At 43.2% G+C, this 15058-nt stretch overlaps 1 protein-coding gene across 1 annotated transcript in view; it reads left to right on the forward strand.

Annotated features, from left to right (window-relative positions):
- Window positions 1-10696, forward strand: part of Frrs1 (ferric chelate reductase 1) — a 41191-nt gene extending 30495 nt beyond the window's left edge. The window contains exons 9-16 of the mRNA XM_005357191.3: window positions 667-780; window positions 1979-2094; window positions 4279-4365; window positions 5700-5797; window positions 6051-6109; window positions 7209-7352; window positions 7816-7877; window positions 7955-10696. Coding sequence (XP_005357248.1) covers window positions 667-780; window positions 1979-2094; window positions 4279-4365; window positions 5700-5797; window positions 6051-6109; window positions 7209-7352; window positions 7816-7877; window positions 7955-8047 — 773 coding nt within the window. The 3' untranslated portion in view covers window positions 8048-10696. The remainder of the gene's footprint in view (window positions 1-666; window positions 781-1978; window positions 2095-4278; window positions 4366-5699; window positions 5798-6050; window positions 6110-7208; window positions 7353-7815; window positions 7878-7954) is intronic.
- The last annotated feature ends 4362 nt before the right edge of the window (window positions 10697-15058 follow it).

Here is a 15058-nt window from a genome sequence, read left to right on the forward strand (position 1 = left end):
AAAAAAAAAAAAAAAGTTGTTTTCTATTATTTCTTTTGTGTAATTTCACGTGTATGGGTGTTTCTCTTGCATGTGTGCCTGGAGTCTTTAGAGGTTAGAAGAGGGTGCCAGGTTTCCAGGTCCTCTGCAAGGGCAAGTGCCCTTAAACACTGAGCCAACTCTCCAGCTCTTCCCTCTTTGTTTGTTGCTCTTATTTGAGACTCTGAGCTGTTCCTCAGATCCAGTCCGAACTGACCATCTGGCAAATTCTATTTCATCAGAATGTTTTTCTTTGTTGTCTGCGCGTTGTCTTCCTAGGCCCAGTGTCTGTGAGCATGTCCGAGGATTTTAGAATTGCAGGCATGGTTAGAGGGTTGTAGCTTTAAAATATACCTGTCACTGTGCGAGAATTACACCGCGTTTCAGTGACGTCATCAGCCGTTATTTTGGCATTGTTTGATCTGTTAACTGCACACGCTGGTTCTTCTCGCTTTAACTCTTCCGTTCCCAGCCCTCGTTTAGATTCATCTCGTGGTTAGCTAAATTACTTCCTTGATTTTCAGGAAAGCCACGCGTTCTCGAAAATATATCTTTATGTTGCTTTTACCTGTGAATGTCAACTCTTCCTATCTGATTGTTTTTCATTACTGTAAAACATTTCCTTTCTGTTCTGTGTCCGCCTCTCAGGCCGAATTTTTAGGCACCCCCAGCAACCTTTGATAACGTATGAAAAATGCGATGTGACTGGCACTCCAAAGAATGTAGGAGGATCCCACTCTTCACCCCTTTTAAAGGCGCATGGTGAGTGAATGGAGCAGCGTTGTTACATTTTATGGGATACACTAACCAACAAGCAGGCCTTGGCTGGATCAGGAAGGGGGAGGGGCAGGGGCAGGGCCAGTCACTTAGCAAATTGGCATGATTCTTCTATCTTTAAACATTGACATTTTCAGACAGATTCTCTCTCTGAATGTTTGTCAGTTTTTATTAAAAGTGAGAAGGAGATCTAATTCAGAGGTCTGAACCCCGACCCATTAAAATCAACAGTGGAAATTTTTTAAACTCATCCAGGTTGAGTATTACTGGATTAATTAAGTTCATGCTTTTGAATCCTTGATTTTTGTCTTTTTTAATGAAAATAAATGCTAATTAGAAAGCAGTGTGTGGTTTTGGTTGTTTAGTAGTTTCTTTCTTGTGTTAGTATTTCAGCACAGGAAGTACGCGGTGCAGTGCTTAGATATTTGGATAAGTGGGAGAGTAGTGGCTTGGACCAAAGGCTCTCCTGTGCTTTGGGTCTACCAACGAAAGCTGATTCTACTTGCCGAGTGCACCGGCTCATGATGAAAAGAGAGGATTCAAAAGCAGGGAAGCCGTGCAAACTGTACCATTACAACACGTTAGCCTCTCGGGGTTTTCTTGTTGTAGTCCCTTGACATTCTCCAGAGTTCTCTTCACAGAGGTGGCTTTCCACGACTGTCACCGCAGCTCACCTTGAAAGCCACTTTCCCACCTTCAGCTGGATTCTGCTCCCGCTGCACCTCCAGTTGGGCAGGAATTAGATCCGGAAGTCATGTGTCCTTTTGTTCTTCCCTTCATTTGTTGTTTAGAGTAAGACTACTGGAGAAGAAAGCTGCAGGCAGGACCGTGAGAAAGAAGGTTAAGAACACAGTTGCTGTGGTCAAGCTATTTCAGTGCTCTGTGCCTTTGTTTCCCCATCAGTCAGCTGGGGACAATATAAATACCCATGAACAGTGGCAAAGACCATTTGACTAATACATGTAAAACACTTGGTGTACCTCATACCTGCTAGGGTATGTTCTTGTGGACTGTTAGCATCAGCAGTGGAGGTATAATAAGAACTATGATATATTGTGGTTTTTTTTTTTTTGTGGGGGAGGGAATTATTTTTTCAATCTCTTGAATGTAGTTTGCTGGTCGTTTATATTTTCTGCAGCAGTTTACTCTGTGATGTGAGTCACTGTACCTTTCCCTCCCGTAGGTGCCTTAATGTCTGTGGCATGGATGACCACAGTTAGCATAGGAGTACTGGTTGCCCGGTTCTTCAGATCTGTGTGGTCCAAAGCCTTCTTCTTTGGTGAAGCAGCTTGGTTTCAGGTTAGTAATAGAAAAGGCTTAAAACCATTTATTTCCATGTTATTCAAACACTGTGACGTGAAGTCTGTGTGTGTGTGTGTGTGTGTGTGTGTGTGTGAGGACAACTTTTGGGAGTCAGTTTTCTTCCACCGTATGGGTGCTGGGATCGCTCAGGTTGTCAGGTTACACAGCAAATCCGTTTACTTACTGATCCATCTCGCTGGCCCACGTGTTTTTTTTTCTTTTCTCAATTACAGCTATTGCAGGTCTTAGATCCGTTCCCCTCCCCCCAGTTTCCTAAGCAACTAAGAACCAATGTAAGATTCTTTACAGAGTCTGGTTTCTTGATGAGTGGGCTGGATTGGAGAACATGTTAGGGTCAAATGATCCTTCCCTTAGGTTTGTAGTGGGAGAAGCTGAGAGGGATTAGCTCACTGCACTAAGTCAGTTTGAGTCAAGGAGGTCTGGAAAGCAGAGGAAGGAAATGCTGGTGCTCGCTGCATGTCTGTCCTCTGTTTGGTGAGCCCCTGAGAGCTGGAATCTCCCTATGTAACAGTCAAGAGCATCTGATGATGTGTGGTATAAGAAACAGGAAGTGCTCTTTTCCATGCTGAGCCATCCTGTGGATGGGGAGTTGGGGTCCTACAGAACACGGTGAGGGTCAACAAGCAGGAAGGCTGGCCAGCCTTGTCTTCATGGGCAGGAGACTGTGGGTATTCGCATATGTACTGAGCCATCAGTCAGTGTGTGGCATGACATTGCACACACCTGAGCCTAAGAAAAAGGGAGGAGTCCTGACCTCATCAGAGCACACCCTTCACTCCTCCTGGCTCTTGAGGTTCCTCTTATTTTAACCTCATTTCTCTTCTTAGTCGACAGGGTTGCCTATTTTATTTATTCTCTTTAAGAATACTTTCTAAAAATTATTGTATTATTACTTTTTGTGTGTGTGTGTAGGTGTTTTGCTTGCATGTAAGTCTGTATCTCATGCGTGCCTGGTGCCTGAAGAGGCCGGAAGAGGGTGTTTGGGTCCCTTGACACTGGAGTTATAGATGGTTGTGAGCCACTGTGTGGGTGCTGGGAATTGAACCTGGGTCCTCTGCAACAGCAGCCGGTGCTCTTAACCACTAAGCCATCTCTCCGGTCCTTATTGATCCGATTTTTTTTGCTATGTACCCATTCTGTCCGTCCCTGCCTGTGAGCTCTCATGCCTACGTTCTTTCTCCTCCAATCTGCTCTGTAGATTTTCTAGTTAGAAGACCATGCTCTTTATCAGTCCAACTCCTCTATTGCCTTTACTCTTTGAAATGTATGTATGTATGCATGCATCTATGCATATGTGTGTGTGTGGGAGGACATGTATGCATTCTTGTGGTCACTCATGATGTGATGTGGGAGTGCGTGTACCTTAGTCAGCTTGTGTCGAGGTCAGAGGACAGTTTTGTGGCATCGATTCTCTCTTTACAAAGCAGTGGGCTTTGTGTGTGAGATCTCCATTCCGGCTGCTGTGAGGAGACAGCCTACCAGGAACTGAATTCACGTCATCAGGCTTGTTCACCAAGTGCCTCTACCCACTGAGCCAACTTGTCCATCCTTCCGCTGTTCCTAAACATACACTATTGATATGTGGATATGTTAGTGACAGTCACACATCGACAGAAACTTACAGGGTCTACCTATCATACTCTGTATCATACCTTGTCCTGGAATAAATTCTGGCTTACACCAGCTGTCCGATACATAACAATGCCCATTTTCATTCTTAATATTTTCTTGATTTTTCCACAAAGAATTATACGTTCCATATAATGTTCATTTATTGCCTCGGATTATACTATAAGCCCTGCAGGATGCAGTGTTTTGGATTTTCTTGCTGTCCTTCTGCACATGGCATAGCACTCTGCATGGTGACAGAGCTTCATCCATGCCTGTGGAAGGAAATGAAGGCCTTGGCAAGTAAGCGTGTTTTGTGTGTGGTATCCGTTTCTGCCGTAGGGAGCAGGTGAAGCTTTAGTGAGCCCCTTTGAGTGAGGAGATGGCAGCGCAGAGTTTTCTTTAGTTTAATGGCCTATGACATTTTATTTTGATTGTTTTGATGTAAGCAGGATGTATGGCTTCAGTGAATCCCCCATGAGTGCCCTGCTGTGATACCAGATGTCTTTTATGAAGTGAGCTGTCTTCTCACCCTGCCGGCTCCCCTTGCAGGTGCACCGGATGCTCATGCTCGCCACATCTGTGCTCACCTGCGTTGCTTTTGTTCTGCCTTTTGTGTACAGAGGAGGCTGGAGTCGGGTAAGGATGCCTTCAGCAGCAGGTTTCCCTATAAATCTGTTTTGATGTCAAGGCAGATTGCTGCTTTATTCTCAGAGGTGGATAATGAGACATTTCTGTGTGCATCCTATTTTCCTGTTTTTGAGTTATCTGATGACTTCACCTGGTTGGGGATTGGGACAGAAGGGAGACTGTGAATGTAGATCGCTTGGTACTGATGTATTTTTAGGCTGTATTACATCTCATGCATTTCTTTAGTGAGTGTGTATTCCTTCTAGAATGTTGAGAAATTGAAGTATGAAGTCTAAAATTTATTATTTATGTATGCATTAATTTTTGAGTTAGGGTTTCTTCCTCCCTCCCTCCCTCCCTCCCTTCCTTCCTTCCTTCCTTCCTTCCTTTCTTTCTTTTTGAGATAGGGTTTCTATGGCTGTCTTGAAACTTACTCTATAGACCAGATTGGCTTTGAACTGAGAGATCCGCCTGCATCTGCCTCCTGAGTGCTGGAATTAAAGGCGTGAGCTACCATAGTTGAGCTATTTTTGTTATTTTAATGATGTGTATGTGAATTTGTGAGGATCTGGGTAACTCCAGCACCAGAGGAAAGCATAGTGGTTGTGAGCTGCCTGATGTGGGTGCTGGGAACTCCTAACTGCTGAGCCATCTTTGCAGCCCAAGGGTGATGTCTAAGAAACAGGATCAATTGAAGTGGCTTTCTCTTACAGTTATCATTCAGTCAACAGAGAATTGCATCTCTACTGTATGATCAGTCTTGCTATATATATCAAGTTTTTAAAAATTAATTAAGATATAATAATTATATTACATTCCCCTTCCTTTCCTTTCTTTCCTTTAACCCTTCCCATGTCTCCTCCCTCCAACTCTTCACATTTTTCCCTCCCTCCTCAAATTGGTGGCCTCTTTTTCTATGATTATCAGTTTCTTTCTTTTTCTCTCTCCACAAACATGAGTGTGTAAACTATAACCTGCTGTGACCATTTATTGTTGCTGCGTATATATGACCTCAGGGTTGACCCTTTGTATTGGTTACCAATTAGGGGCCTCAACCCTGGGTGAGACTAATTCTCCCTCTCTCAGCTGTCATGAGTTGCCTGTGGCTCTTTATTTAGGGGTGGGACTTTGTGACAGTTCCCTCTTCTGTGCTAGCATGCTTGTTGTGTGGCGGTGTCAAATCTCAGGCTAAGGGTATTTCTGTGTCGTTTCTAGGACACACGGCCTCCCAGCAGACTTCCTGGTGCTCTGGCTCTTGCAGTCATTCCATGCACAATGTCTATGGTTTTTAAACTTGGTTTAAACTGACAGGAAAGACTGACTATTAACGATGCCCTTTTCAGCGTGCAGGGTACCACCCATACCTCGGCTGTACAGTGATGACTTTGGCTGTCCTTCAGCCTCTGCTAGCAACCTTCAGACCACCTCTACATGACCCAAGGTACAGACAGCTCTTCCATATACACACCCTTCGTGTGTGCCTCACTAGATGGGCAACTACTTTCTTTTCAAGGTAGAAGCACTTTGCATTTGTAGCTCACAGTGGTTGACTATATTTACAGTTAAGGACTTTAAAATGGGTTTCAGATACCTAGTTCCCTGGCAATAGGGAAATTGCACGCTTCTTATTCTCTTGGGGATAAATTGCTATCCCATCACTTTAAAAACGACTGACTGGCTCTTTATTTTGGTAGGAGGCAGGTGTTTAACTGGACTCACTGGAGTGTGGGGACGGCGGCTAGAATAATAGCAGGTAAGTGAGCGCGGTGCCACTTATATAATTGTCGGTTGTTTACACCGAACGTTGTAATTTGGCTTAAATGATTTTTAGATGCATTAGTAATTGGAGTAATTGGTTGTTGAGGAGAAATCAGCCCGAAACATTGAAATCCAGAAAGTAATTTCTACAAGGAACTATTTAAGTCATTATTTAAAGCTAAATTTAAAAAAAAATGGCTTTCAGACTTTAAAACTCAGCCCTTTCTTTCCCATGTCCTCACGTTTCCTTTGCAAACAAATGAGACTATGATGATGGCCAAACACTCAGGCAGGGTAAGCGAGGGTCCCGGGGTGAGGAGGATGAAGTGCGCTGGTACAAGTCTGCCAGCTCCAGGCCATTTCTCTGCTGCCTGGACTTGGAGGGCTGATGGTCTCCAGAGGGCAGCTGGAATTACCTGGCAAAGCCTTTCATTTCAGTGCTGGGGAATCAGTACCCAGGGCCTCATCGCTGGAAGGCAAGCACACTACCACTGAGCGACGTCCTCAGGCCTTTTTAATCTTTTTTTTTTGAGACTAGGTCTTACCAGTTTGTCAAGTCTAATCTTGACCTTGCTCTAGCTCAGGCAGTCCTTGAGCTTGTGACCTCCCTGCCTCAGTGCCTCCTCCCGCAACCCCCCCACATCAAATATCTTCTGTTGATTCCAAGGGAGCCACCTTTCAAATATATATATATATATTCTATTGCTTGTGGGATTAAGTGCAGGACGAGAAGGGCAACAGTCATTTCTTCATTTCTCCCTCTTTGCTTCATTGCAGAATTACATTTCTGGAAATGTTAGGCACCTTTGTTGTTGTTATTGGTGTTGGGTATCGAAGCCAGGGCTTTATGCCTGCTGCCTAGTCCTCTACCCCCGAGCTACCTCCCTGGTTCGTGGGTGCTTTCTTAACAGAGGTTAGATCATCATTTCCTGTTTTGTCTTACGTCGTCTTACACTAAGGAAGGCCAGATTCTCTCAGCCCTAAAGATTATTCTTTTCATAAATGTTTAATGTATTCTAATTAATCTGTAATGCATCAATTATTCTTTTCACTGGGCACTGTATTTGAGCACCGCCCCCTCTTTGTCTACATAGTGGCAGCAATGTTCCTAGGAATGGATTTACCGGGCCTGAATCTCCCCAGTCCACAGAAGACCTATGCCATGATGGGGTTTGTGGTCTGGCACATCGGGACCGAGGTGCTTCTGGAGATACATGCTTATCGGCTCTCTCGAAAAGGTGACCTGCTTGGAAAGCTCTACTGTGGGCTGGAGGGATGGTGCAGGGTACGTGCTTGCCACTGCAAGCATCAGGATCTGAGTTCAAATCTCCAGCAGCCACATGAAAAACCGGGCATGGTCATGTGTGTCTGTAACCCTAGTACTGTGCAGGAATGGAGACAGGAGGATGGCTGGGATTTGCTGGCTGCCGGCCTCACTCCAAGTTCAGGGAGAGATGTTGACTGAAGGAAATAAGGCAGAGAGTCTCCATGTGTGCTTGCACATGGCGCGTGTGCAAACACATGCATGCACATACACATACACATACGCATACGTGCACGCCCACCCCACCCCACCCAGGTACAGAAAGTTTGCAACATTTAGTAGCTTGAAAGGCAGAAAATTGGGGTGTTTTAGGATTCAAGTTTTATCTTATTCTTTTGACAACCAGTTGACGTGTGTATCACCGTTGTTCTTGACAGTGGAAATACTGGACGATGATAGAATTCAGATCCTCCAGTCACTAACTGTCGCGGAAGCAGAGGTGAGCTTCTCCTCTCTTGTTGATTGACACAAACCTTAATGACGGTGCTTTCTGCTAAATCTCAGTTTTCATTTCAGGGTCATGTTTTTAAGAAGGCAGTGTTGGCGATTTACATATGTGGGAACGTGACTTTCCTCATGGTATTCTTATCTGCAATCAACCAAGTATGAGCAAGTGAAGATTGTTTTTTTCTTGTTTGTTTGTTTTTTTTTTTGATGGGCCTGGGTCATAATTATCAAAACAAGGAGACCCGGGCTCACGTTGACTACCTGGAATATGTTTTAATTTGGAAGACCCATGGGCACTGTGAGAGAAGATTTCTGAAGTCTGGTCTATGCAGATTCTACCCAGCTAGGCCGTGCAGCCTGTGCATTGATGTCAGTCAAGTCTTGTGTGTTCTTCTGCATCTTAAAAGGAACACTGTACTCAAGGTGACATGACTGTCAGCGTCACACACCAGATTTGAAATAGTAAACAAGAATGATTAGCAAATGAAGATAATTATCTCGGGCAAAGGATCAATGGGGATTGTGTCTTTGGGAATGAGACAGGTTTTGTGTAGCCCAGGCTGGCTTCCAATTGGCTGTGTATCCAAGAGTAACCCTGAACCTATCTTCCTGCCTCGGCTTCCGGGTGTGGGATTACAGGCGTGTGCCACTATATCTGGTCTTAAGGGGACTGTAACTTTCATGGCAGAATTACTGTGGGTACTGAAAAGAAAGCATGGTGTTGACTAGTTTGTTCAGAGATCTTAGATGTTTAAAAATTGTTGCTACGTTTTGTTGTTTTTATGAGCACACACACACACACCAAACAAAGTAAACCTACAAGAACAAAACACGTTTCCAGTCCAAGGTCAGGGACATTTTCTTTGCTGTGTGTGTCCATCCCTCCTGGTTAAAGGCGGAGGTGTGGTTGATTTATATCTCAGTGTACATTTCACTAGCTTTTCATTATATTATGAATATGAAATTTTCTTTGTTAGCAGTGAGATACAAGTAGGCATCTTCTGCTTAGAGATATACCATTTCTTTTTTCATCCGTGGAGCTGAAACGGCATTTTGTTTGGTTTCAGCTCTAAGATTAGTCCTTCTGGGAGAGAGAGATCAAAGTCATGGATTTCACATTTGCGAAAACTCAGCCTTGTGAGAGTGTCCGGCAGGTGTTCTCATCTCTGGTGAAGATGAAATAATAAGGATGGGTTCCTTCCGAACCTCCCTGGTGCTCTAGGAATTCAGCACTGGCAGAGCTGTTTTCCTTTCTCCTCATTTCTCTCAGTGTTTGCTATGAGGCCTTATAGCCAGTGGGTGGCGCTGTGACACCAGAGGACTCATTTGTTCAGACCACTTTAATCTCTTTGTTTTTTTTCCTTTTTTTTTTTTTTTAATATGGGGCTATTTTCTTACACGCTACGGCTCTTAACTTTTTTTTTCTTTTCTTTTTGGGTTGGGGAAATAGATGTGAGAAACTTAAATTAGTGCCTGGTGTTATTACATTCTGACTTAATTTTTTAAATTATTTTTAGTGACTGATATTTTCTTTCATATTCCTCCAATCCTGTAGCAAATGAAGATAATTTCCTTGGGCAAGGGAAACAAGCAAAATTGGACACTTAAAAAATAAAATAATTGGGAAGGTATATTTTATTTCTTTGGACATTCTTTCTGATTATTATAAAATTTCTGCTTGGCCCCAGAACGCTATTTTTATCTCTGAGTAATGAATGGCCTCAGCATCATATTTTTTATTTCTAACAAATAAAGTGAATTTTTTCTTTTCATTTTTCCTTTACATAGATCTTAGTTAAAAAATAGCTTAGGGTTCAGGCCAGAATTTTCTGTGTTCATGTTCAGTGAGTTCTGTGCTACAGTTTATACTATCTCCTGAGAATGTTTTTATTTCAAGAGAAAAAGGGCTGGAGAGGTAGTTCAGTTGTGCGATGCTTGAGCAGTGTGTATGAGTCTTGGGTCCGCCCTAGCACCGGAGGAGCAGACATTCTGAGTAACAATTTAAATCTGTATGAAGACATTTTCTTCCCGTTTTCCATTATAAGCTGCTGAAGGCCGAAACAGCTCTCTTAATAAGTCATATTCAATATCTGACAAGAAAAAATTCTTCTTGGGACAGGTGAAATTTGCTTAGGTTATTTTTTCAGAGAGGTGAGCTTTTTGCATTTCTAGTGCTGAGGCCAATGTAATATAGCCTCTTAAAAGAAATATTTTTATTAATTCATTATTTAAAAATTTTGCATAATGTGTTTGGGTCATATTCACCTTACTCCTTCCAGATCTACCACTATTTTCCTACCTCCAGACTGTGTGTGTGTGTCTATATATATATATAATTCAACTCTAATTGTGCTGTCTATATTACTCCTGGATCTGAGGCCACCCACTGGAGAACAAGGTTTATCATAAGCCACACCCTTAAAGAAACTGGCTCCCTCCCACCATAGGTCCTCAGGGATGGGGCACGTGGACCTCTTCCCACTTGTGCTAGAGTGCGGATTGGCTTGATCTTGTATGGGTGCTGTGCAGACAAACGTGAGTTCACGAGCGGATTGGTGCTGCCAACTCCTGAAGACACTGTTTGTACCCTGCTCCTTCTTCTTGTGCGAAGGAGATCTGTTCCTCTGTAGACATCTGTGCCACTTAATCCCAGCATGCCTGTTGTTTCCTTTAGGGACACATTCCAACTCTTTGGCTTCCTGTGCTCTGTCTCCACAAACTACAAATGCTACTTCTTGCCCCTCAATTTTTCTTCTTGTGTCTGTAATAAACAATATGGGTAGTTAAATGTATATATATATATATATCTTTTGATAAAAACAATTGCTAAGTTAAATGATTTTCTGTGTTGGGCATATTGTCAAAAACAGTAAGATCATGTTTTCTTTTCTTTTTCTTTTTTCTTTTTTTTGTTTTGGTTTTTCGAGACAGGGTTTCTCTGTAGCTTTGGAGCCTGTCCTGGAACAAGTTCATGTAGACCAGGCTGGCCTCGAACGCTCAGAGATCCGCCTGCCTCTGCCTCCCGAGTGCTGGGATTAAAAGTGTGTGCCACCAACCACTTCCCGGTGAGATCATGTTTTCTTAAAGAAGGGAGGTTCTGTAAAATGGGGATCAGTATGTGTTTAACAAAACCAACAGCATGGACTAGGAAACCATGGTTAGGGTAGCATGTGTAAACGAAGTCTGGGTTTGTTTCCATCTGTTTCCTGTGTGAGGTGATGAAGCCAGGGCACAGGTAACTTGTTAGTGTAACTTGTTAGTGTAACTTGTTAGTGAGTGTGTGAGCCACTTTCGTGTTGGCCCTTCTCAGTGTGTGTTGGGCTTTGGAGTTGTAGGCCAGGTGATACCTCACCCTTCCACATCCGGCTCCAGCCCGGGAGGCTGTGGGAAGGATAACACAGCAGATGCCAACCAGGAAGCCGTGGGGGCTTGTGTGGCTCTTGGCTGAAAGTCTATTTATCTATGTATTCTAGTGAAGTAAGGGGAAACAGAGAACAAAGGCCCTCGTTCAAGATAATCCATTATTAATGGAACCGGAGCAACGATTCTTTTAAGTTCTTTATAAACCGGATCAGTCTTCTCACAGCTCCCATGTCCTTCTTCCTTCCTGGTCTCACCCTCGCCACACTCACTGCTGTGCCTACAGCTTTGTACTCACCCCGCGCAGTGCCTTTCTGTTCTCATCCTAGCCAGAATCAGTAGATTTGTGTTTTACTCAAGTTCTTTCCTCTCCTTGGTGCCTCGTACCGTTCCCCGTTCCCCCTTGTCCTGACCGTCTTTGTGAGTGGATGGTGGGATGGGAGGCAGATGCTGCTGTGAATTAGAAAGGGCCAGGGGCTCAGAGGCCCGAGTAGCCACATTTGTTTCTGAGTTCCGTGCTCATGGCAAATTCATTTGTCTTCCGTGAGTCCTCTTTGTCATCTTCAAAAATCTATCTCACTAGCCAGGCGGTGGTGGTACCCGCCTTTATTCCCAGCACTCGGGAGGCAGAGGGAGGCTGATCTCTGTGAGTTCGAGGCCAGCCTGGGCTATAAGAACTAGTTTCAGGACATGCTTCAAAGCTACAGAGAAACCCTGCCTCGATAAAAAAAAAAAAAAAACAAAAAACAAAATAAAACAAAACAAAAACAAAACAAAACAAAACACCTCAAAAAATCGATCTCACTAAACTTTGTGAGGACTGAACAAAACGATGCCAAAGGTGTTTGCCTTGTACATGCTGGTGGTAAGGTCTTTGCCATTTGATTACAGTGCTAAACTTTAATAATGTTTGCATATTAAATGTGTATTTTTTTATTATAAGGATATGTATGATGCTCATCTTGAAAACATTGAGCCAAATGAAATGATATAAAGGACAGTTGATTCTGTTGTGGGACCCAGCAGGATCAAATGTGCGGAGACCCAGAGTAGAATTCAGGTCAGTGGGTTGGGAGTGGGTAGCTAGGGGATGGGAGTTGTTATTTAACAAGTACGAAGTTTATGTCTGGGGAATGGGTAGTGATGATTGTACAACTTTCTGAATGTATTTAATGCACTGAACTCTGCCTCAAACATGGTTGAAATGGGAATAAACACATGGAAACTGAGAAGAATGTTCATTGTGGCACTGTTCATGTCAAATGACGGATGGTACACCCTACATGCCCATCGACAGATTGGCGAATACATAGGCAGAGGAGCGCTGTCCAGCCAGACAAAGGAATAAGGTGCTGATTCCCACTGTAATGTGATGGAGCCTTTGAAATACGCTAAGTGAGCGAAGCCAGAGACACAGGTTAACTACTGCATGGTTCCGTGTATATGGAATATTCAGAACAGCTAACGCAATAGAAGAGTATTGACGCTTGCTGGGGGCTAATTAGAGGCAGAGAGTGGGAGGGAACTCCTTAGTGGTTGTAAACTTTTATTTTCATCTGACAAAATGTCTTGGCACTTGATAGAGGCACGAGATGAATGCCGAGGATTGTTCATTTTAAGACGGCTAAATTTTGTGCTGTTTGCGTTTTCCTTCAGTATTAGTGTGGCCCTGGGGTTTATAACGTTGGATGACAAAGATTCAGAGGTCATGCTGGTCATAAACATAGTTCCAGGTTAATCTCTTATTTTGCTGTTAGAGAAGTTAATGCAATTATAGAGTACCCAGCCTTTGAACTCTGCTTTTGGGGTGGGAAAGGTCTAAAAGAATATACTAGAAAATTTGTCTTTTTCATATGTGTATTCACACATAAAGCCAATTTTACTGAGCTCTCCTTCTCTGTGGACCTCTATAACCTTTTAGCTTTTCACTCAGGCCCTGAAACTGATGATCGGAATAAACTTCTTCAAACCACGGGTTCTAAATAACTGACATTCTCTGACACTATTTTCTGATGTTCAAAGAATAATGTTCTGGGTAAGGCCCTGCCCAGCCCTCACAAACAGACAAACAACTCTTGTAAACATGGAAACTGTTAGTTTCCAGAGTAAACAAATATAGTAAGGTTCTGGTGGGGAATGTGCACTCAGAGGGGGAAAGTCTCTGTTTTGGAGCCAGGCTTCTATCACTTTTGTTTGGCTTCTATCATTTCCAGACAGTGGCAATCAGCGTGCTGTGGAGTGTCAGGAACCCAGCAGAAAACTAGCAGCTTTTCTGGTCTAGAAACCTGGAAACTCAGCATGGAAAGCAGCAACCCAAGGATAGGTTGAGTTGATTCGGTGGAAAACCGTTTTCGGGGAGGGAGACCCTAATTGCTGCCTGCTTGAATGTCCTATTATACTTGGAGGTGAATGACTGGACACTTTTCCCCGTGATGCAGGACAGGAAAAAGAACGTCTGGTCTCTCCACTTTGTACTGTGTAGTTGAGGCTGAAGCTGAAGCACACGGGGGGCTAAAGTCTCTTATGGAAATAGACCTAAGAGAGCCACTAACCCTCCAACTGTGACATCCAGCAAGCCAATGCACAGAAATCAACAGCATCTCTCCACATTAGTCATGACCATGAGATCTGAAAAATCCAGTTCCCGTCAAAATAGCATCAGAAAACCTAATACTTTAACAGAAGAAATGCAAGACGACATGGAAAGCTAGAAAGTACGGCTGAAAGGAACCAGGGAGAATCTAATAGAGTGGAAATAGATGTTGTATTTTTTGGATCAGAAAACAGTAATGTAGCAAGATTTCCGTGTAGCTCCACAGAACCAACACAGTCATGGCCAGGCTGCCAGCTGTTTCTTTTTGTAGAAATTGGTAAATCTTATCCTAATCTTCCTTTTAAAAAGACTTTAACTAATCAGGTGATGGTGGTGCATGCCTTTAATCCCAGCACTTGGAGGCAAGGGCAAGTAGATCTCTGTGAGTTCGAGGCCACTTTGGTCTACAGAGCTAGTTCCAGGACAGGTTCCAAAACTAAACAAAGAAACTCTGCCTTAAAAAACTGAAAAAAATATTACATTAAATATGTATATAAGTATGTTGGTGTGCAAATGTGGATACCCTCCTATTGAATCCCCCTGGAATTGGAGTTACAGGTTGTGAACTATGTGATGTGGATGCTGGTAATCAAACTCTGGACCTCTGGAAGGGTAATAAGCACTCTTAATCACTGAACCATCTCTCCAGCCCCTTACCCTAAACTGCCTATGCAAATAGAAAGGACCTTGAATAACCAAAGAGCTAAGAAAAAAGGACAGGGACAGAGAACATACACTTCCTAATATTGGAACCTGTGAAACCATAATAATCCAGGCAGCATGATCTTGGCACAAGGATAGGTATTTTTTAACTAAACACAATGTATGCTCAGAAGTAGAGCTTCACATTTATGGTCATCCAAAAACTTACTGTATGGTGGGTGTTTTTCCTGCATGTATGTCTGTGTACCATTTACATACCTGGTACTGGGCAGAAGATGGTATTAGACTCCCTGGATCTGGAGTTAGAGGAAGTTGTTGCCTTCCATGTGGGTGCTTGGAATTGACCCAGGTCCTTTGTAATAGCAGCCACTTCTCTTAACTGCTGCCCTCTCTAGCTCATATAAGCATTTTTAGAAGGTGCCAAGGTAATCCGAAGGAAGATTATGTGCTTAGAAAGCCATGTCCGTATGCAGCAGGATGACTTTAGACCTTTGCCTCACTCTAGAGACAAAGATTCATTCAAATTTGATCATAGACCTTAGATGAAAACATAAAAC

This window comes from Microtus ochrogaster, chromosome 21 (genome assembly GCF_000317375.1).
Source record: "Microtus ochrogaster isolate Prairie Vole_2 chromosome 21, MicOch1.0, whole genome shotgun sequence".
Lineage (NCBI taxonomy): Eukaryota > Metazoa > Chordata > Mammalia > Rodentia > Cricetidae > Microtus > Microtus ochrogaster.